Source organism: Syzygium oleosum, unplaced genomic scaffold (assembly GCF_021117445.2).
Source record: "Syzygium oleosum isolate NSW1041296 unplaced genomic scaffold, Sole_v2.1 Sole_v2.37, whole genome shotgun sequence".
NCBI classification, from domain to species: Eukaryota; Viridiplantae; Streptophyta; class Magnoliopsida; order Myrtales; family Myrtaceae; genus Syzygium; species Syzygium oleosum.
This window is the reverse complement of record NW_026607521.1, coordinates 2,404,438-2,431,963: the sequence shown is the minus strand read 5'-3', so window position 1 is coordinate 2,431,963 and position 27,526 is coordinate 2,404,438. Positions and strand designations below refer to the sequence as shown.

At 43.3% G+C, this 27,526-nt stretch overlaps 5 protein-coding genes and 2 non-coding genes across 9 annotated transcripts; 2 read left to right on the top strand and 5 right to left on the bottom strand.

Annotated features, from left to right (window-relative positions):
* Positions 1–5,193: 5,193 nt before the first annotated feature.
* Positions 5,194–6,544, bottom strand: LOC115668288 (NAC domain-containing protein 71-like). Its single transcript, XM_030589761.2, has 3 exons — positions 6,007–6,544; positions 5,663–5,887; positions 5,194–5,427 (listed from the first exon to the last, which is right to left on the bottom strand). The coding sequence occupies exons 1-3, from the start codon at positions 6,472–6,474 to the stop codon at positions 5,194–5,196; spliced, it is 927 nt and encodes a 308-aa protein (XP_030445621.2). The 5' UTR covers positions 6,475–6,544.
* A 4,891-nt stretch (positions 6,545–11,435) lies between these two features.
* On the bottom strand, positions 11,436–12,865 carry LOC130135799 (NAC domain-containing protein 71-like). The gene is made up of 3 exons (XM_056305564.1): positions 12,357–12,865; positions 12,014–12,238; positions 11,436–11,778 (listed from the first exon to the last, which is right to left on the bottom strand). Exons 1-3 carry the CDS (start codon positions 12,822–12,824, stop codon positions 11,545–11,547), a joined length of 927 nt encoding a protein of 308 aa, XP_056161539.1. The 5' UTR covers positions 12,825–12,865; the 3' UTR covers positions 11,436–11,544.
* A 3,421-nt stretch (positions 12,866–16,286) lies between these two features.
* Positions 16,287–16,388, top strand: LOC115677248 (small nucleolar RNA snoR69Y). Its single transcript, XR_004005257.1, has one exon. It is a non-coding gene; the product is annotated as a small nucleolar RNA snoR69Y (small nucleolar RNA).
* A 785-nt stretch (positions 16,389–17,173) lies between these two features.
* On the top strand, positions 17,174–17,273 carry LOC115677249 (small nucleolar RNA snoR69Y). Its single transcript, XR_004005258.1, has one exon. It is a non-coding gene; the product is annotated as a small nucleolar RNA snoR69Y (small nucleolar RNA).
* Positions 17,274–18,625: 1,352 nt separating this feature from the next.
* LOC130135723 (pectinesterase inhibitor-like) lies at positions 18,626–19,384 on the bottom strand. Its single transcript, XM_056305344.1, has one exon. It carries the CDS (start codon positions 19,382–19,384, stop codon positions 18,626–18,628), a length of 759 nt encoding a protein of 252 aa, XP_056161319.1.
* Positions 19,385–20,420: 1,036 nt separating this feature from the next.
* Positions 20,421–22,640, bottom strand: LOC130135766 (universal stress protein PHOS32-like). Its single transcript, XM_056305508.1, has 4 exons — positions 22,215–22,640; positions 21,549–21,658; positions 21,327–21,445; positions 20,421–20,794 (listed from the first exon to the last, which is right to left on the bottom strand). The coding sequence occupies exons 1-4, from the start codon at positions 22,390–22,392 to the stop codon at positions 20,707–20,709; spliced, it is 495 nt and encodes a 164-aa protein (XP_056161483.1). The 5' UTR covers positions 22,393–22,640; the 3' UTR covers positions 20,421–20,706.
* A 1,989-nt stretch (positions 22,641–24,629) lies between these two features.
* On the bottom strand, positions 24,630–27,375 carry LOC115677080 (UPF0481 protein At3g47200-like). Of its 3 annotated transcripts, none has more exons than XM_056305383.1 (2): positions 26,974–27,375; positions 24,630–26,492 (listed from the first exon to the last, which is right to left on the bottom strand). In XM_056305383.1, exon 2 carries the CDS (start codon positions 26,380–26,382, stop codon positions 25,090–25,092), a length of 1,293 nt encoding a protein of 430 aa, XP_056161358.1. In that variant the 5' UTR covers positions 26,383–26,492; positions 26,974–27,375; the 3' UTR covers positions 24,630–25,089. The 3 variants fall into 3 exon arrangements, with proteins under 3 accessions (XP_056161358.1, XP_030455991.1, XP_056161359.1); XM_030600131.2 differs by having other exon boundaries at positions 27,009–27,375; XM_056305384.1 differs by having other exon boundaries at positions 27,058–27,375.
* Positions 27,376–27,526: the final 151 nt, after the last annotated feature.

Genomic DNA, 27,526 nt, shown 5'->3' with positions numbered 1-27,526 from the left:
TGGTCAAGTGTGAGGAATTTATAGTGCGAACCCGTGCATGGACTCAGTGAATGACATACTTCCCCTCCCTTCCCAACTGAGTTGTCTCGCTTCGCTTGCTTGAGAAGTGCAAAACCACACTGTTCTGTGGTCACTGGACCCCTCATCCTATGCCCGAATACATTTTAGCTTCCTCTAAGAAGTTGACTGCTGAACCCCATGGATGATCCAGAACATTCAGATGACATGCCAAAAGTCTAATGAGTCCCCCTCTATGCATGCATGAATCTATTTTTCAAAACGAATAAACCAAAAGCTAGGGATTTATATATTGCATCAAGTCTTCACCACTAACGCAGTATTTTCTACTAGATAAGCATCATCGATCTCAAGATACCGGTAGAAAAATTTTTGTTATGGTGATCGAATATGCCCGAGTTTCTCATGTGATTAGTGGTTCTTATGCATAAAAACTCTCAAATCTGGACGATTTTCCTAATAAACCCAAAAACCCCAACTTTACTCAAATTTTCTTTTCGGGCAAAAAGAAACCGATCCCGTTTTCCCTTTTCATGTAAATAGTATGTTTATATGAGGGAGGGCGAAAATTTTAATGTGAGATTTGGTGATTTGTCTCTCATGATTTAGAGAGAATCGAAATCGGTATCAATATTCACTGCTACATAATCACAAATTTTATGAACCTTTTTAGAGTTGGGGATTAATCCAATAAGTTCCAACATCCTAACATGCATGCATATATATACTTGATTTAAAGTATAATAAATAGAAGTTTCTGGAATTTCATGTGCATCAAACAAAGAATTTCAGCCTATTGTCTGAGCTTCAGCACGACCAACTATCTTCTTTTTTTTTTATAGTTTTGTTGGGGGAAAAACAATGTTGCACACTTTTATGATTGAGAATAGACCTCCATTAGTGTCCTCATGTGAAATAGAAAAAAAAAAGAAATATCTTTTGGGCCTTCTTGTTGAAGTTCAACCCTTGTTCCCAAAGGGTTGCACTTTTTCACCTGGACCTACATGGCGATGGCACTTTCAGTTTTTCTTTCCCCCACATGTTTCATCGGCTAACCATTTGTCTATGAGTTTCTAATATAAAAATAAGCAATAAAAAAATTGGGTAGAACTTTTCATGGTTAAGCCACGTCATAGGAAAATTTGTCCAAAAATTCATAAACTTATTACACTTTTTACCAATTCAATCTTAAACTTTTAATTTTGCTAATTGAATCCTAATCCTTTTCAAGTTTTGCCAATTGAGCCACTCCTCGCAGATTAGCTCGCGGTCGCGATCCTACTCAAGCGTGACTTCCCGACCGGATAGGCGACATCGAGCCGTATGATCCCGAAGTTCTTGCCTGCGGACTGCAAGGCCCCCGGAGATGCCGGGCCTCCGGGTCCCGCCTGCCAACGAGCACTTCCAGAGGCCCGCCGACAAGCCGACCCTGTTCTTCCTGCCTTCCGCAAACCGTTGGCACGTGGGGAACGTGCTCGAGGCCAATTGGTGCGCGACCAGGTCGAACCGGATGATAATTTTCTCAAACTCACTGGATATTGAGAACCAGGATCAGAAGCTCGCAGAACAGTATGGATTTTGGAATCAGCAAGTGTACAATGGCATACTCCACGAGTATGCAAAGAAATTCTACATCCCCACCGATTTTCATCGCTCTCATCTCTGCATCTTTGGCAACCTCTCTTTCAGCTTCTTCGACATCGACCCTAAGGTTGATTTAGCGAGCCTCTTGCCAGGTATCTTTGAGTTTCTTGACTCGATAATCGTACATGTTTCGTGTCAGCTTCGAATCAATCGGTGCGTCATTTCATTGGTGTTTGTTAGTTTGTCAATGATTAACATTTGAATCCGTTAACAACATGCTGAAGGACTTTATAGAACTTGCTCTTGATAAACAACTAACTGCAATTACTCGTGATTGTCGAGTGAAACCCGCTTGAAAGGTGTAGGATTATTCGACCAAGGATTTGCAGAGTTTGAACATGCTGATTCTGAAACTGTCACACCTAGGACCATGACCCGGAATTTAAATGACTTCATTCACCTTGTTTGGGAGATTCATATTTTGAAGAGACGATCAAAGATCACCATGTCGATTAGCGGATCATTTAGTGTGAACGAGGGTATTTTCATGTGTTTTCACAGTAGTTTCATCAAAGTAAAGCTGTTTACCTTTTCTTTTTAATAGGTTAACGAGATTATTATGATTTCTGTGGTCTTACTCTGAAATTGCTGATGGACTTTGACCTCCCTCTTGTAGATGATTTTAAGCAAAGGAGAAAGGAGAGGCAGCAGAAATCCGACAACACGGAGCGCGATCATGACCACGAATATGCAGGAAAGTAAACAACGTCGATCTTAATGCGTTTCATGTGAACAGAATCCCTGCACATCAAGGTTTCGTAATTTCTTTTACCCCGACATCTTCGCACGTTTCTGTCCATGCATGCATAAACAGTAACTTAAATAGATTAATTCAATTCAGCGTTCGCCTAATTCCAATACACATTGTCGGAAAAATGATACGCTGTGCCTTTGTCGCACTAATTCGTATGTCTTGACGATGTGTGTATATGTATGAACGGTGTAGGATTGAGATTTCATGCGATTTTAACCGTTCAGTCACTTCAATGGGAGGTTCAGTCAATCGAGCCGGACCATTCATTGTATATGTATGAACTGTGTAGGATTGAGATTTCCTGCGAGTTCAGTCACTTCAATGGGAGGTTCAGTCAATCGAGCCGGACCATTCATTGTATATGTGTGAACTGTGTAGGATTGAGATTTCCTGCCATTTTAACCGTTCAGTCACTTCAATGGGAGGTTCAGTCAATCGAGCCAGACCATTCATTGTTCGGAGGAAAAACATTGTCCTGTGAAATATGAATGTGCACGAGATGGAACTTATACATTATATTTGGGCTCGGATAGAGATGATGCGAGCTTGCTGAGATAAAACTACTCATTCCAATAGACTGCAATTCCAAACCGCTTCTAATTTCATGGACACAATTTGCAGCGTCTTGAGTTCTTTCGGGAGCAGTTCGACGACTTCGATCCATTGCACGGATACCATTTTCCTCGGCGACACCGCTGCAAGTGGCAGCCGCCTCCCGCCGGTTGGTTGAAGCTGAACTTCAGCGGCAAAGCCCGCGACGGAGTCTCGCCTGCAGGCTACGGCGGGATCCTCCGCGATGAGTACGGGAACATGATCGTGACGTACAGCTGTAGCCTCGGCGAGCTAGCGGACACCACGGTGGCGAATGCAGAGGCGCTGAGAGTGGGCATGAGGCTGCTGGAGGATGTTCCCGGAGGAGTGAAACAATTGGTCATGGAAGGGACGGATCTCAGCGTTGTGAGATGGGCCAACTCCTGGCCGGAGCCGCCAGAGAAGATCAAGGAAGCGGTGGACGACATCCTCACAGTTGTGGCACGGATCAAGACGGTGATTTACCCCGTGTACGAGGAGGCCAACGAGGCCGCGATCGCGTCGGCTAAGGAAGGTGCAACATCGCAAGATCGACGTGTTTGGATTTCCTCCGAGATAAGAGGTAAATGGGCTAAAAATCTCGCAAAGCTAACCTTCATGGGATTCGGTTGAGATAATTGGTGGATTTAAGCTAATCACTGACGTTTTCAGTATTATAAACTCAACTTTGATGTTCACAACATGTTCTTTTGACGCATGACTTTCTTGAATTTCTGCTACATTCTTGGCATTTCTCTACCGTGGATCAATCCAAACACGAAAGTTGCGGAGTTGAGGGCCAACTCAACCCGCTTTCATTTTCCCTGAGCAGCTGACGCAAATGGAATAACCAAGCGACAGAAAAGAGAGAGAAGAAGAAGAGGGCAAAAGCAAGAAAGGGGCAGAGGGAAAAACAGTGAAGAGTCAGCTGCAGGAAAATCGAGAGAGAGAGAGAGAGAGAGAGAGAGAGAGAGAGAGAGAGAGAGAGAGAGAGAGAGAGAGAGAGAGAGAGAGAGAGAGAGAGAGGCAGGGGAAGTGGGTTAATCCAATAAGTTGGGGATTAGTCCAATAAGTTCAGACATCCTAGCATGCATGCATCATGCATGAACATACACTCGATTTAAGGTATGATATATAGGAGTTTCTGGAATTTGGTGTGCATCAAACAAAGAATTTTAGCCTGTGGTTTGAGCTTCAGCAAGACCAACTGTCTTATTTCATTAGTTTTGGAGGCAAAGAACAATGTTGCACAACTTCAACGATTGAGATTAGACGTCCATTAGTGTCCTCATGTGAAATAGAAAAAAAAAACATCTTTTGGGCCTTCTTGTTGAAGTTCAACCCTTGTTCCCAAAGGGTTGCACTTTCAGTTTTTCTTTCCCCACATGTTTCATTATCCACTCCTTTTGGGTTACTATTTCTCTATGAGTTTCTAATATATAGATAAACAATAAAAAAAAATTGGGTAGAACTTTTCATGGTTAAGCCTCATCATCATAAAGCTCCATTGCCTCCCACTCCTTTTAAAATTAATTAGACATGTTTCTTTACATTAATTAGAAAAAAAAATTGATATCATGTAATCTAATATAATTTTTCTAGAACAATATATTAACATCGATGGATTATGGATGAATCGTTTTCTCAACCCGTAAATCAAAACTAGGGATTTATAATATGCATCAAGTCTTCACCACTAGTAGGGAGCATTTTTTGTTAGATAAGCATCATGGGTCTCATGTAGGGCCGGCAAAATGGGTTTAACTCAAATTTAAAGCCCAAAAAAAAGGTCAAGAATAGGTCACTAGAGTCCATTTATTTCACAGAAAATGAGTAATTTGAAAAATATTTTTCAAAAAATGATTGCTTGTACCGCTTAATCAATAAAAAATGTTTCATTATCGATAGCAATATGTCTCAACATTTTCATTAAAAAAAAAAAGTTCGGTTCATTGTTTTTGTAATAAATATAAGTGATTATTTTTTGAAAAATATTTTTCAAATCACTCTTTTTTTCGTAAGACAAACGTTACGGCCTAAATGTGATTTTTTTGGGTAGCAATGGCCACTGTAAAAAGTACGAAACTGCCTATGTTTTACTTCACTCCAGAAGCCACACTCAACAATACTAAATACATCTCAAGTAAAAACACACACTCCTAGCTAATTATGATTAGCCGTTGTCGCACGTTGTAGTAGAGAAGTGATCAGACATTGCCCCAGTCGAAACTGGAATAGTTTGCGAAATTGCTGTATGGAGATGGCATGTAGCCATAGTCAAGCTCATCGCCGTAGTTGTTATATGAGAAATCAAATAAGGACGATGATCCATCCTCTGCTTCTGCGTGTGGCTGATAGGTTAGAGTGTCGTTGTAGTCTAATAAAGTGTCATCCAGAGGCTGCAATGGAGGGAGCGATTCCATTAACTCTTCCACTGACATCTGCATTCAAAACAATGTAGATCATATAAAACAACCCATCTTAAGTACCTTTACAGAAACAATCCTGAAGTTTGAAATGAAAATAGTCCCAAAGATGTTGCTATTGTGATTATGCAGTCATTAGTATTTTGGAATAGAAAACCAATGAGTCTCTGTGACTTTGATATGGTCTCTTGATCTTGGGACCAAACCCCATGCTATATAAGTTCTACAAAATAAAATGCGCATCTCTCACCTCGGGTTGAGCATCAACTGATTCTTGGTTATCAGCAACTTCGTTGTCGGGGGTGTTACAGAAGCTGGAATGGTCCCCTTCTTGATTCACAGGGGTCCCTGATACATTGCTAGTGTATGCGTGAGGGCTGCTTGAACAGCCTTCGGGGCTGACTGTCGGAGCGTAAGCCATTATCAGCTTCTTCTCTTTTTTGTTCTTGATCCGACATGCCACGTAAGGCAGCAGCTGCATGTATATCATGAACAACATTAGTAACAGAGAAACAGCCCGTAACTACAGAGCGTGTCTCAAATGTTATTTATAACCAATTGCGTTCTGCAAATGAATGAGAACCAAAACGTTACCTCATCTGCGTTGTGATTATGGCCCAAACACTCAGGATTTAGGTGGTACTCGTGAGACACCCAGTTGGTCCGTTTGCCTTTAGGCACACGGCCCTCGTAGAACACCAGTGTCTTCTTGATTCCTATCGGCGCATTGGTGTCCTCACTCATGATGGCGCGTTCCTTGCCGGTTACTTTCCAGTAACCGGCTTTGGTTGTGCGGTCGGAGCGCTTGCTGTTAAAGTACTTGCGCTTCAAATGACAAAAGAAAAACAGCTCCTTACTGTTGAACATGTGACGGAACATGGCGGGCAATTGCCAAGGTTCGAATTCGCATACATCGATCTCCGGTATTACATCATAGTAGTGTTCGCCTTGTTGTCCCAGTATTTTGGGCTTCAAGTATTGAATCAGTAGCTCCTCATCAGTGGCATGGAATCTGAATCCTGGAGGGAGTGATCTCATTACTTCAGAGATTGTGTTTTCCATTTGGATGACAAACTTGTGCAAGCAGAGAGAGGAAGAACAAGACAAAAGGACTGAGATTTTGTGGGTGGGTTTGAAGTGAGGCAGGACTAACATTGGCCAAGTGTGAGGAATTTATAGTGCGGACCCGTGCATGGACTCAGTGAATGACATACTTCCCCTCCCTTCCCAACTGAGTTGTCTCGCTTCGCTTGCTTGAGAAGTGCAAAACCACACTCTTCAGTGTTCACTGGACCCCTCATCCTATGCCGGAATACATTTTAGCTTCCTCTAAGAAGTTGACTGCTGAACCCCATGGATGATCCAGAACATTCAGATGACATGCCAAAAGTCTAATGAGTCCCCCTCTATGCATGCATGAATCTATTTTTCAAAACGAATAAACCAAAAGCTAGGGATTTATATATATTGCATCAAGTCTTCACCACTAGCGCAGTATTTTCTACTAGATAAGCATCATCGATCTCAAGATACCGGTAGAAAAAGTTTTGTTATGGTGATCGAATATGCCCGAGTTTCTCATGTGATCAATGGTTCTTATGCATAAAAACTCTCAAATCTGGACGATTTTCCTAATAAACCCAAAAACTCCAACTTTACTCAAATTTTCTTTTCAGGCAAAAAGAAACCTATCCCATTTTCCCTTTTCATGTAAATAGTATGTTTATATGAGGGAGGGCGAAAATTTTAATGTGAGATTTGGTGATTTGTTTCTCATGATTTAGAGAGAATCGAAATCGGTATCAATATTCACTGCTACAAAATCACAAATTTTATGAACCTTTTTAGAGTTGGGGATTAATCCAATAAGTTCAGACATCCTAACATGCATGCATACATATACTTGATTTAAAGTATAATAAATAGAAGTTTCTGGAATTTCATGTGCATCAAACAAAGAATTTCAGCCTATTGTCTGAGCTTCAGCACGACCAACTATCTTCTTTTTTTTTTATAGTTTTGTTGGGGGAAAAACAATGTTGCACACTTTTATGATTGAGAATAGACCTCCATTAGTGTCCTCATGTGAAATAGAAAAAAAAAAGAAATATCTTTTGGGCCTTCTTGTTGAAGTTCAACCCTTGTTCCCAAAGGGTTGCACTTTTTCACCTGGACCTACATGGCGATGGCACTTTCAGTTTTTCTTTCCCCCACATGTTTCATCGGCTAACCATTTGTCTATGAGTTTCTAATATAAAAATAAGCAATAAAAAAATTGGGTAGAACTTTTCATGGTTAAGCCACGTCATAGGAAAATTTGTCCAAAAATTCATAAACTTATTACACTTTTTACCAATTCAATCTTAAACTTTTAATTTTGCCAATTGAATCCTAATCCTTTTCAAGTTTTGCCAATTGAGCCACTCCTCGCAGTACTAGCTCGCGGTCGCGATCCTACTCAAGCGTGACTTCCCCGACCGGATAGGCGACATCGAGCTGTATGATCCTGAGTTCTTGCCTGCGGACTGCAAGGCCCTGGAGATGCTGGGCCTCCGGGTCCTGCCTGCCAACGAGCACTTCCAGAGGCCCGCCGACAAGCCGACCCTGTTCTTCCTGCCTTCCGCAAACCGTTGGCACGTGGGGAACGTGCTCGAGGCCAATTGGTGCGCGACCAGGTCGAACCGGATGATAATTTTCTCAAACTCACTGGATATTGAGAACCAGGATCAGAAGCTCGCAGAACAGTATGGATTTTGGAATCAGCAAGTGTACAATGGCATACTCCACGAGTATGCAAAGAAATTCTACATCCCCACCGATTTTCATCGCTCTCATCTCTGCATCTTTGGCAACCTCTCTTTCAGCTTCTTCGACATCGACCCTAAGGTTGATTTAGCGAGCCTCTTGCCAGGTATCTTTGAGTTTCTTGACTCGATAATCGTACATGTTTCGTGTCAGCTTCGAATCAATCGGTGCGTCATTTCATTGGTGTTTGTTAGTTTGTCAATGATTAACATTTGAATGCGTTAAGAACATGCTGAAGGACTTTATAGAACTCGTTCTTGATAAACAACCAACTGCAATTACTCGTGATTATCGAGCAAAACCCGCTCGAAAGGCATAGGAATATAGGATTATTCGACCAAGGATATGCAGAGTTTGAACATGCCGATTCTGAAACTGTCACACCTAGAACAATGACCCGGAATTTAAATGACTTCATTCACCTTGTTTGGGAGATTCATATTTTGAAGAGACGATCAAAGATCACCATGTGGATTAGCGGATCATTAAGTATGAAAGAGGGTATTTTCATGTGCTTTCACAGTAGTTTCATCAAAGTAAAGCTGTTTACCTTTTCTTTTTAATAGGTTAACGAGATTATTATGATTTCTGTGGTCTTACTCTGAAATTGCTGATGGACTTTGACCTCCTTCTTGTAGATGATTTTAAGCAAAGGAGAAAGGAGAGGCAGCAGAAATCCGACAACACGGAGCGCGATCATAACCACGAATATGCAGGAAAGTAAGCAACGTCGATCTTAATGTGTTTCATGTGAACAGAATCCCTGCACATCAAGGTCTCCTAATTTCTTTTACCCCGACATCTTCGCACGTTTCTGTCCATGCAAGCATAAACAGTAACTTAAATATATTAATTCAATTCAGCCTTCGCCTAATTCCAATACACATTGTTGGAAAAATGATACGTTGTGCCTTTGTCGCACTAATTCGTATGTCTTGACGATGTGTGCATATGCATGAACTGTGTAGGATTGAGATTTCATGCGATTTTAACCGTTCAGTCACATCAATGGGAGGTTCAGTCAATCGAGCTGGACCATTCATTGTTCGGAGGAAAAACATTGTCTCGTGAAATATGAATGTGCACGAGATGGAACTTATACATTATATTTGGGCTCGGATAGAGATGATGCGAGCTTGCTGAGATAAAACTACTCATTCCAATAGACTGCAATTCCTAACCGCTTCTAATTTCATGGACACAATTTGCAGCGTCTTGAGTTCTTTCGGGAGCAGTTCAACGACTTCGATCCATTGCACGGATACCGTTTTCCTCGGCGACACCGCTGCAAGTGGCAGCCGCCTCCCACCGGTTGGTTGAAGCTGAACTTCAGCGGCAAAGCCCGTGATGGAGTCTCGCCTGCGGGCTACAGCAGGATCCTCCGCGATGAGTACTGGAACATGATCGCGACGTACAGCTGTAGCCTCGGCGAGCTAGTGGACGCCACGGTAGCGAATGCAGAGGCGCTGAGAGTGGGCATGAGGCTGCTGGAGGATGTTACCGGAGGAGTGAAACAATTGGTCATGGAAGGGACGGATCTCAGCGTTGTGAGATGGGCCAACTCCTGGCCGGAGCCGCCAGAGAAGATCAAGGAAGCGGTGGACGACATCCTCAAAGTTGTGGCACGGATCAAGACGGTGATTTACCCCGTGTACGAGAAGGCCAACGAGGCCGCGATCGCGTCGGCTAAGGAAGGTGCAACGTCGCAAGATCGACGTGTTTGGATTTCCTCCGAGATAAGAGGTAAATGGGCTAAAAATCTCGCAAAGCTAACCATCAAGGGATTCGGTTGAGATAATTAGTGGATTTAAGCTAATCACTGACGTTTTCAGTATTATAAACTCAACTTTGATGTTCACAACATGTTCTTTTGACGCATGACTTTCTTGAATTTCTGCTACATTCTTGGCATTTCTCTACCCCGGATCAATCCAAACACGAAAGTTGCGGAGTTGAGAGCCAACTCAACCCGCTTTCATTTTCCCTGAGCAGCTGACGCAAATGGAATAACCAAGCGACAGAAAAGAGAGAGAAGAAGAAGAGGGCAAAAGCAAGAAAGGGGCAGAGGGAAAAACAGTGAAGAGTCAGCTGCAGGAAAATCGAGAGAGAGAGAGAGAGAGAGGCAGGGGAAGTGGGTTAATCCAATAAGTTGGGGATTAGTCCAATAAGTTCAGACATCCTAACATGCATGCATCATGCATGAACATACACTCGATTTAAGGTATGATATATAGGAGTTTCTGGAATTTGGTGTGCATCAAACAAAGAATTTTAGCCTGTGGTTTGAGCTTCAGCAAGACCAACTGTCTTATTTCATTAGTTTTGGAGGCAAAGAACAATGTTGCACAACTTCAACGATTGAGATTAGACCTCCATTAGTGTCCTCATGTGAAATAGAAAAAAAAAAACATCTTTTGGGCCTTCTTGTTGAAGTTCAAACCTTGTTCCCAAAGGGTTGCACTTTCAGTTTTTCTTTCCCCACATGTTTCATTATCCACTCCTTTTGGGTTACTATTTGTCTATGAGTTTCCAATATACAGATAAACAATAAAAAAAAAAATTTGGGTAGAACTTTTCATGGTTAAGCCTCATCGTCATAAAGCTCCATTGCCTCCTACTCCTTTTAAAATTAATTAGACATGTTTCTTTACATTAATTAAAAAAAATTGATATCATGTAATCTAATATAATTTTTCTAGAACAATATATTAACATCGGTGGATTATGGATGAATCTTTTTCTCAACCCGTAAATCAAAACTAGGGATTTATAATATGCATCAAGTCTTCACCACTAGTAGGGAGCATTTTTTTGTTAGATAAGCATCATGGGTCTCATGTAGGGCCGGCAAAATGGGTTTAACTCATATTTAAAGCCCAAAAAAAAGGTCAAGAATAGTTCACTAGAGTCCATTTATTTCACGAAAAATGAGTGATTTGAAAAATATTTTTCAAAAACTGATTGCTTGTACCGCTTAAAATAATTAATTAATAAAAAATGTTTCATTATCGACAGCAATATATCTAAACATTTTCGTAAAAAATAAAAAAAAGTTCCGTTCATTGTTTTTGTAATAAATATAAGTGATTATTTTTTGAAAAATATTTTTTAATTCACTCTTTTTTCGTAAGACAAACGGATTCTAAACGTTACGGCCTAAATGTGATTTTTTTGGGTAGCAATGGCCACCGTAAAAAGTACGAAACTGCCTATGTTTTACTTCACTCCAGAAGCCACACTCAACAATACTAAATACATCTCAAGTAAAAACACACACTCCTAGCTAATTATGATTAACCGTTGTCGCACGTTGTAGTAGAGAAGTGATCAGACATTGCCCCAGTCGAAACTGGAATAGTTTGCGAAATTGCTGCATGGAGATGGCATGTAGCCATAGTCAAGCTCATCGCCGTAGCTGTCATATGAGAAATCAAATAAGGTCGATGATCCATCCTCTGCTTCTGCGTGTGGCTGATAGGTGAGAGTGTTGTTGTAGTCTAATGAAGTGTCATCCAGAGGCTGCAATGGCGGGAGCGATTCCATTAACTCTTCCACTGACATCTGCATTCAAAACAATGTAGATCATATAAAACAACCCATCTTAAGTACCTTTACAGAAACAATCCTGAAGTATGAAATGAAAATAGTCCCAAAGATGTTGCTATTGTGATTATGCAGTCATTAGTATTTTGGAATAGAAAACCAATGAGTCTCTGTGACTTTGATATGGTCTATTGGTCTTGGGACTAAACCCCATGCTATATAAGTTCTACAAAATAAAATGCTCGTCTCTCACCTCGGCTTGAGCATCAACTGCTTCTTGGTTATCAGCAACTTCGTTGTTGGGGGTGTCACAGAAGCTGGAATGGTACCCTTCTTGATACACAGGGGTCCCTGATACATTGCTAGTGTATGCGTGAGGGCTGCTTGAACAGCCTTCGGGGCTGACTGTCGGAGCGTGAGCCGTTATCAGCTTCTTCTCTTTTTTGTTCTTGATCCGACATGCCACGTAAGGTGGCATCTGCATATATATCATGAACAACATTAGTAACAGAGAAACAGCCCGTACTACAGAGCGTGTCTCAAATATTATTTATAACCAATTGCGTTCTGCAAATGAATGAGAACCAAAACGTTACCTCATCTGCGTTGTGATTATGGCCCAAACACTCAGGATTTAGGTGGTACTCGTGAGACACCCAGTTGGTCCTTTTGCCTTTAGGCACGCGGCCCTCGTAGAACACCAGTGTCTTCTTGATTCCTATCGGCGCATTGGTGTCCTCGCTCATGATGGCGCGTTCCTTGCCCGTTACTTTCCAGTAACCGGCTTTGGTTGTGCGGTCGGAGCGCTTGCTGTTAAAGTACTTGCGCTTCAAATGACAAAAGAAAAACAGCTCCTTACTGTTGAACATGTGACGGAACATGGCGGGCAATTGCCAAGGTTCGAATTCACATACATCGATCTCCGGTATTACATCGTAGTAGTGTTCGCCGGGTTGTCCCAGTATTTTGGGCTTCAAGTATTGAATCAGAAGCTCCTCATCAGTGGCATGGAATCTGAATCCTGGAGGGAGTGATCTCATTACTTCAGAGATTGTGTTTTCCATTTGGATGGCAAACTTGTGCAAGCAGAGAGAGGAAGAACAAGACAAAAAAGGACTGAGATTTTGTGGGTGGGTTTGAAGTGAGGTAGGACTAACATTGGCCAAGTGTGAGGAATTTATAGTGCGGACCCGTGCATGGACTCAGTGAATGACATACTTCCCCTCCCTTCCCAACTGAGTTGTCTCGCTTCGCTTGCTTGAGAAGTGCAAAACCACACTCTTCAGTGTTCACTGGACCCCTCATCCTATGCCGGAATACATTTTAGCTTCCTCTAAGAAGTTGACTGCTGAACCCCATGCATGATCCAGAACATTCAGATGTCATGCCAAAAGTCTAATGAGTCCCCCTCTATGCATGCATGAATCTATTTTTCAAAACGAATAAACCAAAAGCTAGGGATTTATATATTGCATCAAGTCTTCACCACTAGCGCAGCATTTTCTACTAGATAAGCATCATCGATCTCAAGATACCGGTAGAAAAAGTTTTGTTATGGTGATCGAATATGCCCGAGTTTCTCATGTGATCAGTGGTTTTTATGGATAAAAACTCTCAAATATGGACGATTTTCCTAATAAACCCCAAAACACTAACTTTACTCAAATTTTCTTTTTAGGCAAAAAGAAACCAATCCGTTTACCCTTTTCATGTAAATAGTATGTTTATACGAGGGAGGGCAAAAATTTTAATGTGGGATTTGGTGATTTGTCTCTCATGATTTAGAGAGAATCGAAATCGGTATCAATATTCAATAATCACAAATTTTATGAACCTTTTTAGAGTTGGGGATTAATCCAATAAGTTCAGACATCCTAACATGCATGCATACATATACTTGATTTAAAGTATAATATACAGAAGTTTCTGGAATTTCGTGTGCATCAAACAAAGAATTTCAGCCTATTGTCCGAGCTTCAGCACGACCAACTATCTTTTTCTTATAGTTTTGTTGGGGAAAAACAATGTTGCACACTTTTATGATTGAGAATAGACCTCCATTAGTGTCCTCATGTGAAATAGAAAAAAGAAAAATCTTTTGGGCCTTCTTGTTGAAGTTCAACCCTTGTTCCCAAAGGGTTGCACTTTTTCACCTGGACCTACACGGCGATGGCACTTTCAGTTTTTCTTTCCCCCACATGTTTCATCATTCACTCCTTTTGGCTAACAATTTGTCTATGAGTTTCTAATATAAAAATAAGGGCCTAATTCCCTAAAAAACCCTCAACTTTAACCTTTGTCCCAATTATATCCCAAACTTTTTCTTGTCTCATAAAAAACCTCAAACTTTCACTTTTGTCCCAAATCTACTCAATTAACTTTTCGTCCAATTTTTTAATATTATTTTTTCGAATTTTTTTATTTTTTCTTTTCTTTTCTTTTTTTTTTTGTTTCACCTTCAACCTCTGGCCGGTCGCCGGTCCGGCGACCGGCCAGAGGCGGGGGCCAGCGAGGTCTGCCCCGCCGGCCGCTGGCGAGGCTCGACCTCCCCGGCATTGGGCGAGGCCGACCTCGCCAATAGCCGGCGGGGCCGAGCCTCGCCAGCCATGGCGAGGCTCGGCCTCGCCGAATCCTAGCGAGGCCGAACCTCGCCGTTGTTGGGCAAGGCCGACCTCGCCGGTTCCGGCGGGGCCGAGCCTCGCCGTGGCTGGTGAGTTTCTTCCAGCGGTTCGCCTGAATTCGGCGAGGTGCGATCGAGATTCGCCATGGCTAGCTCCGGCGATGGAGAGAACGGCGAGAACCGCGGGACCGCAACGAGCCCGGCAATCCGTCATCGATAGACGCGTCCTCGGTGGAGTGCGGGTCGAGCTCGAGGGTCTCAAGGGGGACAGTCCGAGGAGATTGGGATGGCGGAGAGGCTGACAGACGTCTTCGTCGGGGGAGGCGACGAAGATCTGTTGATGCAGCGGAGTGATCGGGAGGATTGGGTTCTCAGGCGCTCGATATGCACGTGGTTGGGGCCTGCCGCTCGATATGCCGCTTGCCGGCGGGCCGATCTCGCCAATAGCCGGCGGGCCGAGCCTCGCCCCGGGCGAGGCTCGGCTCGCCTGCTGGCCATTGCGAGGTCGGCTCGCCCAACGCCGGCGAGCCCGAGCCTCGCCGGATCCGGCGAGGGCTCGGCCACGCCAAGCAACTCGGCGAGGTCGGCCTCGCCCGAATCTGGCGAGGTTCAGCCTCAGCCGTTCGGCGGGGCCGAGCCTCGCCGTGGTCGGTGAGGCTCGGCCCGCCGGCTTATTGGCGAGGCTCGGCCTCGCCCAACGCCGGGAGGCCGAGCCTCGCCCGGCCGGCGGGACCGACCTAGGCCGGCCCCGCCTCGGCCGGCCACCGGGACGAGACCGGGCCAGAGGTTGAAGGTGAAACAAAAAAAAGAGAAAAGGAAAGGAAAAAGAAAAGAAAAGAAAAAATAAAAAAATTCGAAAAAGTAAAAAATAATATTAAAAAATTGGACGAAAAGTTAATAGGGTAGATTTGGGACAAAAGTGAAAGTTTGGGGTGTTTTATGAGACAAAAAAAAGTTTGGGATATAATTGGGACAAAGTCTAAAGTTGAGGGTTTTTTAGGGAATTGGGCCTAAAAATAAGCAATAAAAAATTGGGTAAAACTTTTCGTGGTTAAGCCACATCATTGGGAAAATTATCCAAAAATTCATAAACTTATTTCACTTTTTGCCAATTCAATCCTAAACTTTTAATTTTGCCAATTAAATTCTAAACCTTTTCAAGTTTTGCCAATCGAGTCAATCTTAGCCAATTTTGATCGGAAATCGCTAACGTGGAAGTGGTACGGCCAGTGCTGTCGTGGACAATTTTTAATAATAGTTAATACATTTCAAATTTTTATTAATTTTTTATACTTTTCTTTTTGTTTCTTTTTTGGTTCAAAGGGTCAACGACCCCCACTGGCCCCTGGGTGAGGGCCACGAAGCCCTTGCCTGCTAGGGGCGAGGGTTCCAACCGTCACTGTGGTCTCCGAGGGCTTGAGTGAGGGCTTGCATGTCCTCACTGGCCACAGGAAGGGCTCGTGAGCCCTCGCCAGATCTGGCGAGGCGAGGGCATGGCGGTCCTCGCCAGCCATAACGCGGATGGGCGAGGGCTGCGACGCCCTTGTTGTGGCCAGTGAGGGGTCACAGCCCCTCGCCGGCTTCAGTGAGGGGCCGCGCTCCTTGCCTCGCCAGATCCGGGGAGGGCTCACGGGCCTTCCATGTGGCTTCAAGCCCAAAAACACAGGCCATAAATAGTTCACTAAAGCGGCCCACAATTTAACCTAATTTTCCAAAGCCCACACGGCCACACCCACTGCCCGCGCGAAGCCTTTGCATATAAGGGTCTCTTCCCTTCGCTTCGTCGACGAAGTTGTGGTTTCCTTCTTCTCCGCCGTCTTCATGGCATCCTCTCTCTGTTCCTGCTAGTTCCTCTATCTCCCGTTGTTTGCTCTGAATAATTATCGTCGTTGTCATTTGTTGGGTGATTTTTAGCAGTGATGATAAATGTTAATCCCAGCTCTACGAGACCTGTCACAGGTCGGGGAGTTGAATTCTTGTTTCCAACGTTTATCTGAGCCGTGAAAGTCCACCCATTTTTCTTCACAAACCGATTGCGACGATGGATGGTTTCCTTTGTTAATACGGAAAGTTTTCTGGGTTTGGTTCTGATTTTGATTTCGTTGTTTCATGTCTGTGTTGATGAATACGTCAGGAGACGGCATGGTTATATTCCCAATGCTGATTACGATTGAACCGTGCTAATGTGCCTGATCTTATATGAGTGTAAAGTTGTTTCCACTTGCTCTGAGGGAAGTGAATTGAATCGAATGATTTCTGTCTGTTTGAATGGCTCTTCTTAATGCTGAAATTCACCCTTTGAGGCTCAGTGAAGAAGGCCTATTTAAAAGAGTTGTTCTGTGCTTGTGGCCAGAAGAAAAGCAGATTCTGCTTTCAGATTTCTTGATTTCTGCTTGCATGGGACTTGCCCTGTTTCCATTTAGAATAGAAAACCAATGATTCTCTGTCACTTTGATATGGTCTGTTGGTCTTGGGACTAAACCCGATACTAAATAAGTTCTACACAATAAAATGCGTCTCTCACCTTGGGTTGAGCATCAACTGCTTCTTGGTTATCGGCAACGTTGTTGTTGGGGATGTTACAGAAGCTGCAATGTTCCCCCTTCTTGGTTACCACCCACTACCCACCCGAAGCCATAGCATATTAGGGTCTCTTCTCTTCGCTACGTTTCGCTTCGACGAAGTCGTGGTTTCCTTCTCCGTCTTCCTGGCATCCTCTCTCTTTTCCTGCCAGTGCCTCTATCTCGCGTTGTTTGCTTTGAATAATTATCGTCGTTGTCGCTTGTTGGGTGATTTTGGCAGTGATGACAAATGTTCTTATCCCAGCTCTACGAGACCTGTCACAGGTCGGGGAGTTGAATCCTTGTTTCCAACGTTTATCTGAGCCGTAAAAGTCACCCATTTTTGTTCGCAAACCGATTGCCATGATAGATTGTTTCCTTTGTTAGTACGAAAAGTTTTCTGGGTTTTCGTCTGATTTCGATTTCGTTGTTTCATGTCTGTGTTTATGAACACGTCAGGAGACTGCGTGGTTATATACCCAGTGTACCTGATCTTATGCGAGTGAAGAAGTTGGTTTCCACTTGCTCTGAGGGAAGAGCATTTCTGTCTGTTCGAATGGCTCTTCTTGATACTGAAATTCATGCTTTGAGGCTCAGTGAAGAAGGGTTATTTCAAAGAGTTGTCCTGCGTTTGTGGCCAGAAGACAGAGAAAAAAATTCTGCTCTCTGTTTGGACCGAAGGGAGCTCCTACGCGCTCTTCTCTCTGCGAGTGTAGTAGGTGTGGCCAAGTTGAGAAGCCTAATGCCGTCTCTGTTGTCATTGTTGGAAGTTTCTTTTTATGAAAATCGATTTAGTTGTTGCATATGACAGTAGCCAGAGGCAATGGCCGGTGGTGGAGCTGATTTTGATGGGTTGATCTGTCTTCTCTGACCATGATTTTATCATCAATTCATGGATTGCTTTCCAGGCCATCTGAAATAGACAGGTCAACCTATTGAGTTATCGTGAGGCTGGTGAGCAATCAAAATTTCACTCCTTGTGCATACAGGTTTAAGTCTACAGTTTATTTCTAATTTCGTTCCATGGACAACGAGCTCGGCACATGTTAGAAGAGTTTTCTGCGCCGACCATAGGCGAGGCTCACCTCTAACCAGTGAAGGTCGCTGGCCCTCGCTTGTGGCTGGCGATATCCTCAATTGCCCAGTCTATTTCGCTGGCCCTCGCTTGTTGCACATCAATAATTATTGGAGCACACGGTTCATACTGGTGAAGAGCATGCGTAATTGCAGCGTTTCGAACCTAAATTTTGAACCAATAAGACGGACACGTTCATCACTTGAGCAGCCCATTTGGGTCGGACTCCTAATCTTTAATCACTCAGAGTGTGGAGAAAAATTAATGGCCTGGGAGTGATTCTCGTTTGCTAATCTCAATGAATCACCCAATTACTCCATAAATACAATTTTCCTGTACAACAGTACAAAAAACTTCTACAATTTCTCATACATGAAAGAACCCATTAGCAATTTAGTTAATTACATAAAAGCCACTTTCACAAGACTACAATACTCATCATATACATTGTAATCGTATAGAAACATACAATTCCTGTACGGTATGTATTTGCTTCTTATTCCTAAGACTCATTATCCTATTGAAAAGAATAAGAAAGTGTTTCCTTAACTATAGTGGCATTTTGGATCTTATATTACAGGACATCTCAATGGACACCCAAGAACTAACTCATTTGATCAAGGAAGCAATGGCCAGGCAATTATCAGCCATATGGCTAAGCTTACTATCGTGGCCGGCCATCGGCGAGCTCCCCCCCGAGAACTCATCCTCGCATGTCCCGTAGTCCGTCACCGCCGCGCTCAGCATGCTGTTTATGGTCCCTATGTCCCGGTTTGGGATTGCATCCATTGCGGCTTGGAAGTTGTCCAGTGCGTCGCTGTAGTTGTCGTGGCAGTCCTTGAGGCTCATCAAGGTCTTGGCGTCCACGTACGACATCTCAATGAGCCTGCCTAGCACCATCATCGCGAGCTTGGTCTCCGCGGTCGCTGCCTTAATGGCTGTCTGGAGCAGCGCGATGGGCTCCGCCAACAGTGCGCTCCCAACCAGGAACGGGGAGAGGGTGGAGACGCAAAGGCCGGGGTAATCAGTCATGTCGCACAACTTTTTTATCGCGAGGTCGGCCCCTCCGGCCTGTATTAGGCTGCCCCTGGGCACAGTAGTGGCCTCTACATTGGTTGGTGGAGGATCGGTATCTGCAGCCTGTGAGCTTTGTGGAGGAGCAACCATGGAGGGTCGAGGAGGAATCGATTCTGGCGATGGAGACGGTTCGTGGGATGGGGAGGCATTGGAGTTTGGAGGAAAGTCAGGCAACGGAGATGGCCCGACGGGAGTGGAGTTGCGAGGGACGCAGATCGCCTCAGCAGGGTTGAGCCAAATGAAAGAGAAGAATGACATCGTGAGAAGGATTCTAATGTTCCTGTTCTCCATTAGTTGCCACTTTTAGTTTTGCGCCCTTCAATTGATTCGGAAGGAGGATAAAACGGGGGAAAATGGAGGATAAGAGACTGTAGAGATTAAGATAAAAGAGTTGCGATTGTAGAGATTTAAGATAAAAGAGTTGCGAGTAAAGGGATTAGATTTATCTTTTGCTCCTCCTAAATAAGTAGCCGAGCATGAATACAGGACGAGGAGGAATGTATGTGTCTCTGGTTTTTGAGATATTTCAGCCTCATTTCTCGGATGCTAACAATGGTGTTCAGGTTCTCAGGTTGTGACATTGTTCCAAGAATATACCTACTAAAATTAACCGAAGTACATCTGATGAAACTCATACCAAGATTGTCCATTTTAAGACCGATACGTGTCGGTTTTCCCTAGCCTGATCGTTGATCGGCTACTCATTCTTTATATCTAGGTGTAGTCAAATGGGTGGATCGGGACACAGATCGGGCCACGTGTCCGAGGGTGACTTGTTGCCCAAGCCGGCTTCTAGCTAATAAATTGACATACATTTTCGGGGTCACCTGAGCTAGCAAATTGCTGCCGGGCACACGATCAAGTCTAAGTGCATTGGCCCAAATCTGTGCACATGGCATCCTTCGATACCAAAAGCAAGACATCCGGTAAGCAATTTCGCCACAGCAGCTAAACTCTGAAGCCTCCATGATCCGCTAGCAACATGTGCAAACACGATACAGAGCATACAGAGCATGGTGCCGGTACAGCAGTCACCTACTATCTCTAACTGCGAGTTAGTGCTGTGCAGAATCACGTATTCATGTCGTTTCATTTGATTAAATGAACGGCTCAAGTCCTTTCAATTTTCATAAAGAGAAGAACTTGTACAACTTTCCCTCCTCAAAAGTAACTTCCTTAATCCATTTAGAAAATCCCTCTCATCACCAACATATATGCACACACATAATTCAGAGATGAGAGGCTTGAGGTACTCAACAAATCACACCCCTGCTTAAGATGGAAGAACTAATAATGAGATGAGAAGCCATGAAAAGCAACCCCGAGATTATAACCAAGAGCTACGCCTCTGCAAATTAAATGCCACTATCCAACACCCAAAGTTGTCCATGATCAAATTTTTTTTCGGTCCGACAAAGTTTACTTTGCAGAAACTGAAGAAAGGCATATACACCAACTATGAAATTCTTACAACTTTGCCGAAGCATCGCGACAGCAAAACTTACTTTCCATGGTTTCCATCCTGGATATCCTCAAGGACTAGGAATCCAATCAGCTAGAGAATGCAGGTGAATTTATTTCTTGATCAATCATAGGAAGAGTATGCGAACCGATTAGTTATCGTGTTCTGTGCTCTTCACGACGGTCACAGGGCAAGATCCATTGTTCACGACATAGTTACTCACACTCCCCAGTATGGCCCTGCACCAATATGACAGACAAACTGCATCAGTTTTTTCAGCAAAACATTCAAAGAGAGGAAGAGAAGCATCTCAATTGCACAATCAACTTGAGGCCACTTAGTCTAGCATAGAAAATCGGACGCTACATCTTCCCAGCTAAATGATCCTCCTTAGGGGCAAATCAAGAATAAATAGCACTTCTAGGGAAAATTTTCTCTTGTTCTACGAGAATGATGTTAGACAGTAAATGTTACCTTTTTAATATGATAGAAGTGTGTTAGCAAACAGAGTAAGCCGGTAAATAATGATTAATGACACCTGCACTAGATTCCACAAGAAACACTAGTTTCTATTCCTTGCCCGCATCATGCTTCGTCTTGTCAAGACATGTCATCAGTAGAATGGATCTTAGCAGCGTCTTTATCGAGTTCAAGCCAATCAATTGAGCCACAAGGCAAAAGTAACCATTTTTATCCTAGCACATATCGGTGCACATGCCAATGCATATTCAACAGCACCAAGGAGTCAGAGTTGGATGCAATCAATTGTACCTCTTCAGCTTGCCAAGGCCCCTGTTTCCAATTATGAGGCAGCTCAGGGGGATTTTGTCGATCGCTTCACAGATCTTCTCACGTGCATCTCCCCAGTAGATCTTCATAACCACCGCAACCTGCACAAATAGACATTGAATCAATCGTCCTCTTTCTATAAGACAGATATACAGCTTATGCAAAAATGCAAGGTCAGATTATAAATCCAGATTCAGAATTTACCTCCTTCTGCCTAGCAATAGTACTGACGATGTCGATCGTCTCTGGATCAGGCTTCACCCCATATTTCTTCATGATAATGGGATCAGAGAACTCATTCAGAGGGATAAGAGCTGCCCAAAAAACAAAATGAATGAACCCCAAATGACACACACACACACACACAGAGATCAATAAACTAAAGCAATCCAAAAGATGATAGAATCAAGAAACAGATCATTTCTCAAGATAAAGATTCCTCTTTTACGGTCCATTCCAGGTCAACTGAATTCATTTGCCATGAAATCCAGATGTCGTAACCAAGAACACATAAACAATCACGAACTTATCTGGGAAAGGAACTTCAGAACAAAGAGCCAGGATCCATTCCTTGGAACAAAAGAGAACAAAAACAAACAAAAAACCACTAAAAATGAAAAACCCACGATGAAAAAATGAGCAGAGTGTATTCTTATACATGATCTCCATCTAATCTATCTTCCGTCTCAGTTCTTTGAAAAACAGCTCTTCTAGCTGAAGAAGAAGGAAAAAAAATTGCAAAAGTGGAACATATTACAAGGATCGACGTCATATCAACCGTGATCTCTAGACACTGATCCCCACACACACGCACGCACAAAGAGAGAGAGAGAGAGAGAGAGAGAGAGAGAGAGAGATGAATTGTATTACGAGAGCCGGTGGCTGCCCAGAGCTGCATCTCGCCTTCCTCGTAGTTACCCTCGGGGCGGACGGTGATGAGGATCAGGTGATCGCCGTCGCGGACGACGTTGTCCACCGCCCACTTCACCGCCTTCTTGCTGCATGCCGAGAAATCCACCGCCACCCCAACTCTCCTGTCCCCTTCCATCTCTCTCTCTCTCTCTCTCTCTCTCTCGTCTCTCTCCCTCAAACCCAACCAAGACCCAGTTCTTGGATTATCTCTTCCTTTCGGTCTCGTGGGGTCGGATAACAAAGGCGGATCGAGAGGCCGAGCGAGGAGGAGCTGACGATGATGCACGAGAAAGACAGACTCGCCCCCCAAAGGAAGGTGCTTTTACGAGGGACGATGATGGCGCTGCGCAAATGCGGCAAATGCGTGGTCTGTCTTGACAGCGCGATGCGCGGTGCGTCGTCGTCCTCCATCATCACATCAGCTCCTCCTGGGTCGTCGTCGTCGTCTTTCGTCTTCGCTCCCGCAATCCCACCGTTCGCGTCGACCTCGCGCGATGGATGGAGGATCCGACGGCGGAGAGAGGAGGGGGTGTACGTGCGCCGGAGACGTAGGGGATAATTTCCCCGATGTTTTGAATTCTGAGCGTAGGACACGACCGAGTAATGTGGTGTGTGTGTTTTGTCGGAACGTGATCCGTACTTTGCACGGGCGCCGGTCCGAATGCGTGTGAGGTGGGGCCCATGTGGGGGTTCTTCCCACTTGGCTAGAGTTTTTCTTTTCCTTTTTAGCCCTGATGCCCCTCTATTTGTGTAATTTATTTCCTGGTCCTTCTTCTAGAAGGGAAGTTGATATCTCACCCTATTTCTTCGCCCTTTAACATTTTCCTCTTCTTCTTTTTTTCCAAAAAACAGTTGTCGGACAATAAGAAAATAATACTTGACTATGCTCTTACTACAAGTCCCGATAAAATATTTTTGCGAAGATCTTTCAAAACTAATTAAGTTTCTTCTGCTAAAAAATATGCCGACCAATAAAGCCCATTTTTGCACAATTTTTTTTTTTTCGCCATGGCTTTAATCATGAAAAAGACTTTGCGGTTCCTTTTCAGATGTTTAGCAAATGCCTCATGGATTCTTCAAATTTGTAGCAACAACTTACAGCAGCTTTTAAAAAATTATGTCACCCAACTTTAAGTTGATGTAATAATTTCGATGCATGCATTACCAAACGGGCTTAACTTAATTGTTCATGCTAGTTAGAAAAAGTTACTTATTCCCTGGTCCATGTATCTTCCATTTTACCTTTTTTCCAAATGCGGGATATGCATTCATTCCAAAAGTCACATTGACAACTGCCATATACTTTCCTTATTTTTGCTTTTCCCCCCTTTTTTTTGAAATTTCAAGGAGGTGCCTGACATTTGGTGATATTATGATTGGGTCCAATAATTGCGGCCGGATATGAGATTCTTGATAAAATCCAAGTCATACATCATGTTCAATTCAAAAATTTTAATGACCGAATTGACCCTATACCCGAACCCCCATCTTATCTGCAAGTTGCAGATCTTTTAGGGTCCACATGGGACTAAACTGAATTTAAAAAGAAAGAATTTAAAATTCTGGGCCCACGCTCGTGATGTTGACTTTGACTACAGCTTCTACCCCCTCGAATTATTCACGAGGAAATTGCAAAAACGTAATCTCGAAGACAATTTGAAGGTTACTTGACCCTATTTTCAATGTATATGATAAGACTAAGAAAAGTTGAATAACATTCAAGTCTATTGAAGGATGCTGAATTTAAGGATGGTGCCAAACTTGTTAATTTTCAGGTAATGATTGCTGAGGTGGACAGCTAGGTTGGCCCAAGCTGATCATTAATAATATTCACAAGAAAAAAAAATTAAAACTGATCAGTAGTTTGTAATAACACGATTAAGCAAAATTGGATCAGCCCACCATCTCCAATGTCTTCTCTATTATTTATTCAATTTTGTGCCTTTTTTATTTTATTTTTTTGGCCCATCAATTTTGCGGAAGTGAATTTTGTGTTGGAGGAGGTTTGATCCCATAGGGGTGCTCGGAACTCAAAATAAGTTCTCAATTTTTGAAAGCCTACTGGTTCTAGGGTAGACTCGGGAACCATGCCTAACTTTACGCAACATAAGAACTATTATAGAAAAATATATCATGTCAATAATTTGCGGTACAATAATTAAGGCATTGATGGATTTCCTAAATTTCCCAAGTTCAAAATCCATCTCTAACGTACGTATCCATTTTTTTTTATAAACAAAGTAAAGATAAAAAAGACTACTAGATCAAAATCGGTTCTTCCTAAGAACCAAGGCCGGTTCCCCAAATTTTCATCTTGGAACCAACCCGATCTCCGTGTGAACCAATCTGGACCCAGTTAAATAAGGTAGGACATTTGTTAGTAATCTTGAAATTTTATAATAAGGAATGAAACATTTATTTTTCACAAGTACAAAAAGGCCAGATTTGTGTTTGCATCTACACTATTCCTTTTTGGTCATTTTGCTTTAAGGCTTTGTTCCGTAGCCCAAAACATCTTGGTCACGATGACATTACAGTGAGAGCATTCTTGAAAGCATGGAGATGAAACAAGGCCGCTTGCTTCTTTTTCAGCCAGAAACGATTGCTTCAGTGGAAATTTCTGCAGAACGAGTAGACAATGAACTCGCGACGACGTTGTTCGCTGTTTATATCGATCCATCTTTCTGATCGTGAAACTTTCAAGACACGGATGTGCAACATTCGCTCCGACACTTTACTTGTGCGCAAAGCAACAGAAACTCAAACCCATGAAAGAAAAAGAGGAGCTAACATAATGCGACGACAAAGCGGCTCATTCGCGTCCATGGGTGTGCTAGTTATGGTGGAGGAAGAATGACAATGCAGAGAACAGCGTCCCGATGAATATCATGATTAGGACGATGATGGCCAGGACGATGAGTGTGCTCTGCTTACTTGCTTGTTGATCAGTCTTCTGGTTGCACTTCGATGTCCTGCGCTTTTTCCTGTCGATGTACTCTTTCATCTGTACGCAGAGTTCTTCGTAGTGATAATCCTGTAAGATCAGACCCTTGCACAGATCGCCAAACAGTTGGAAAACCTTCGCGTCGCCGTCCAAGTGGTTTGATACTATGCGTTGTTCGCAGAACAGCTTCTCGTCCTTCTCCGAGGACATTAGTTTGTGAATGAGATTAGCATAAGAAGTCACGCATGGCGTGTCAACGCACCGACTTTGCTCGAGGGCGATTAGGTTCCTCAAAAGGATCACCGTGCTCGGATTGATTCTCAGAGCCGGGACATAGAGGACACCTTTGCTAAATTCGACGTCTAACACGCTTCTAGTCGCCAATCTTTTGAACTTGATTCCGGCAACTTGAAGTTCGACTGCATGCTTATCCAGACCATTTCGTGTCGGTGCATCTTTCTTCGTGTAATTCGCTGGTATCAAACAGTTGTGGATTAAGTCGAGCAAATGATGAGCTTCTTCGTTGAGCTTTTCTCGGAGATATTCCTGTTCTCCGGGGATCATACTCTTGAAGAACCGAAAGGCAAGATCGTACAGGGAATGTGTGCACTGTTTCGGAATCGGCACGATCTGAAACAATCGCTGAAGAACGAACAGAGGAATCTGATTTTCCAGCAGCACCAGATCGCACCTCAAGTCATACAGCTTCCCCGGAGTGCAAAAGAGAGAATCATTCCTACGTCGGAGGCTCCGGCTCGAGCACTTGATGAAGAGTTCAAGGATAAAACAACCGTCGACAAGCATCATTTCAATGAAGTCGTTGCTGGAGAGGTTTATATCTCCGTCATAGGACCGACGCGCTCGGTGCTCCAACTCTCGGAGCGATTTCACACACTTGTCCAAGGTCAATCCTATGTCGGGGTTTCGGTTTAGGAGTGTAAATAAGTAGCGCCACTTGTGATCATCCATGGAAGTCAGTTTGCCTCGGTGATAAGGTCCGATAGAGACCAATTGCGGGAGGTAGTGCCTGCTATATTCCCCGCGCAGTCGCTCGGGCACTCTGCGGATATTGATTGAGGATGAAATGACCTCCATCTTTCCCTGAATGGAAGACACGATGTCATCTTCAGTATGAGAAATTTCGACCGAAACATGGTCTCGGGCCGCTGACTGTGCCTGCATTTTGATTAAGCTATTTGGATCATTCGCTGGAGGAGCTATTTCCACATGATCTTTATTTGAGCTCTATGTTCTTCTCAGCAAGTGACGTCTGAAGGACCCAATATACTCATCTGTTAGGATCGAACAAGGCATGTCAAATAAATCGATACATGCTGCCATTAAGTGGGAGAAATGAAAGCAGCTGGTTGCACTACATCCAAGTTCATGCGTCAGTTTAAGTACTTATGCCTTAAGCAGAGGTATAAAAGTTAATTAGCGAGGTTAGGTACTCTGGATTATGGTATACAGAAGAACTGGTTCAAATAGTTCCTTCAGATCATATCGGTTATCGAAACGGCTGCATAATCAAAAAATCTACTGAAGCCCCAACTACAATGCATGATGCAGCAAAATACCAAGACTACCGCGGTAGTTACAGTGAAGCCAAAAAAAACTGACATTCACCATTATGAAACTAATAGCAATAAAATCAATGAGACTAATTTCACGAGATGACGTCGAGTAGTTCATCAACATCATGGATAACATACAATGGCATGAGAGAGAACAGAAAATGCTTCACATGTTGGAGCTTGAAACTAGAAACCAAACCTCCGAACTGAAACTCAAAGACACGATGCAATCACCTCAAATCAACTAAAGAAACAGTTGAAGGCGCTTTGCTAAATAACCCACCAAACAACAATCTGATCTGATATGGTGGACATGTCATGTTATGCCCTAAATGAAATTCGAGGAATTGTTGTCCCTAAATAGCTTCAGGATAGCGGTAAAACCAAGGAGATTAATATGCAAGATAACCGTGAAAACTGTTCAAAGATGGGTAGGAATCAAAGGTAACTTGAGTAGATAGATTTAGACAAACAAGAAGGAACCTCTAATCCCTTCAGAATAGTTTCCAAGCAGCTACAATGTGACTTATTCAATTTAAAAGTACCCGATTACTTAGAGGAGAATTCAAGAACAAATGTGTTAATTTGTTAAAGCAAAGCATGTAGAAATGGGAATGGGATCTCACTTGAGTGAGTGCAGTCATGAGAAATGAACAAATCCGGTGTGACAAGTCTCAAGGCTGCAATGATACCATTACTGTACCACAGCTTGCTGTCAAAGCCAAGAACATTTCACGGTGATCAGACGGAAA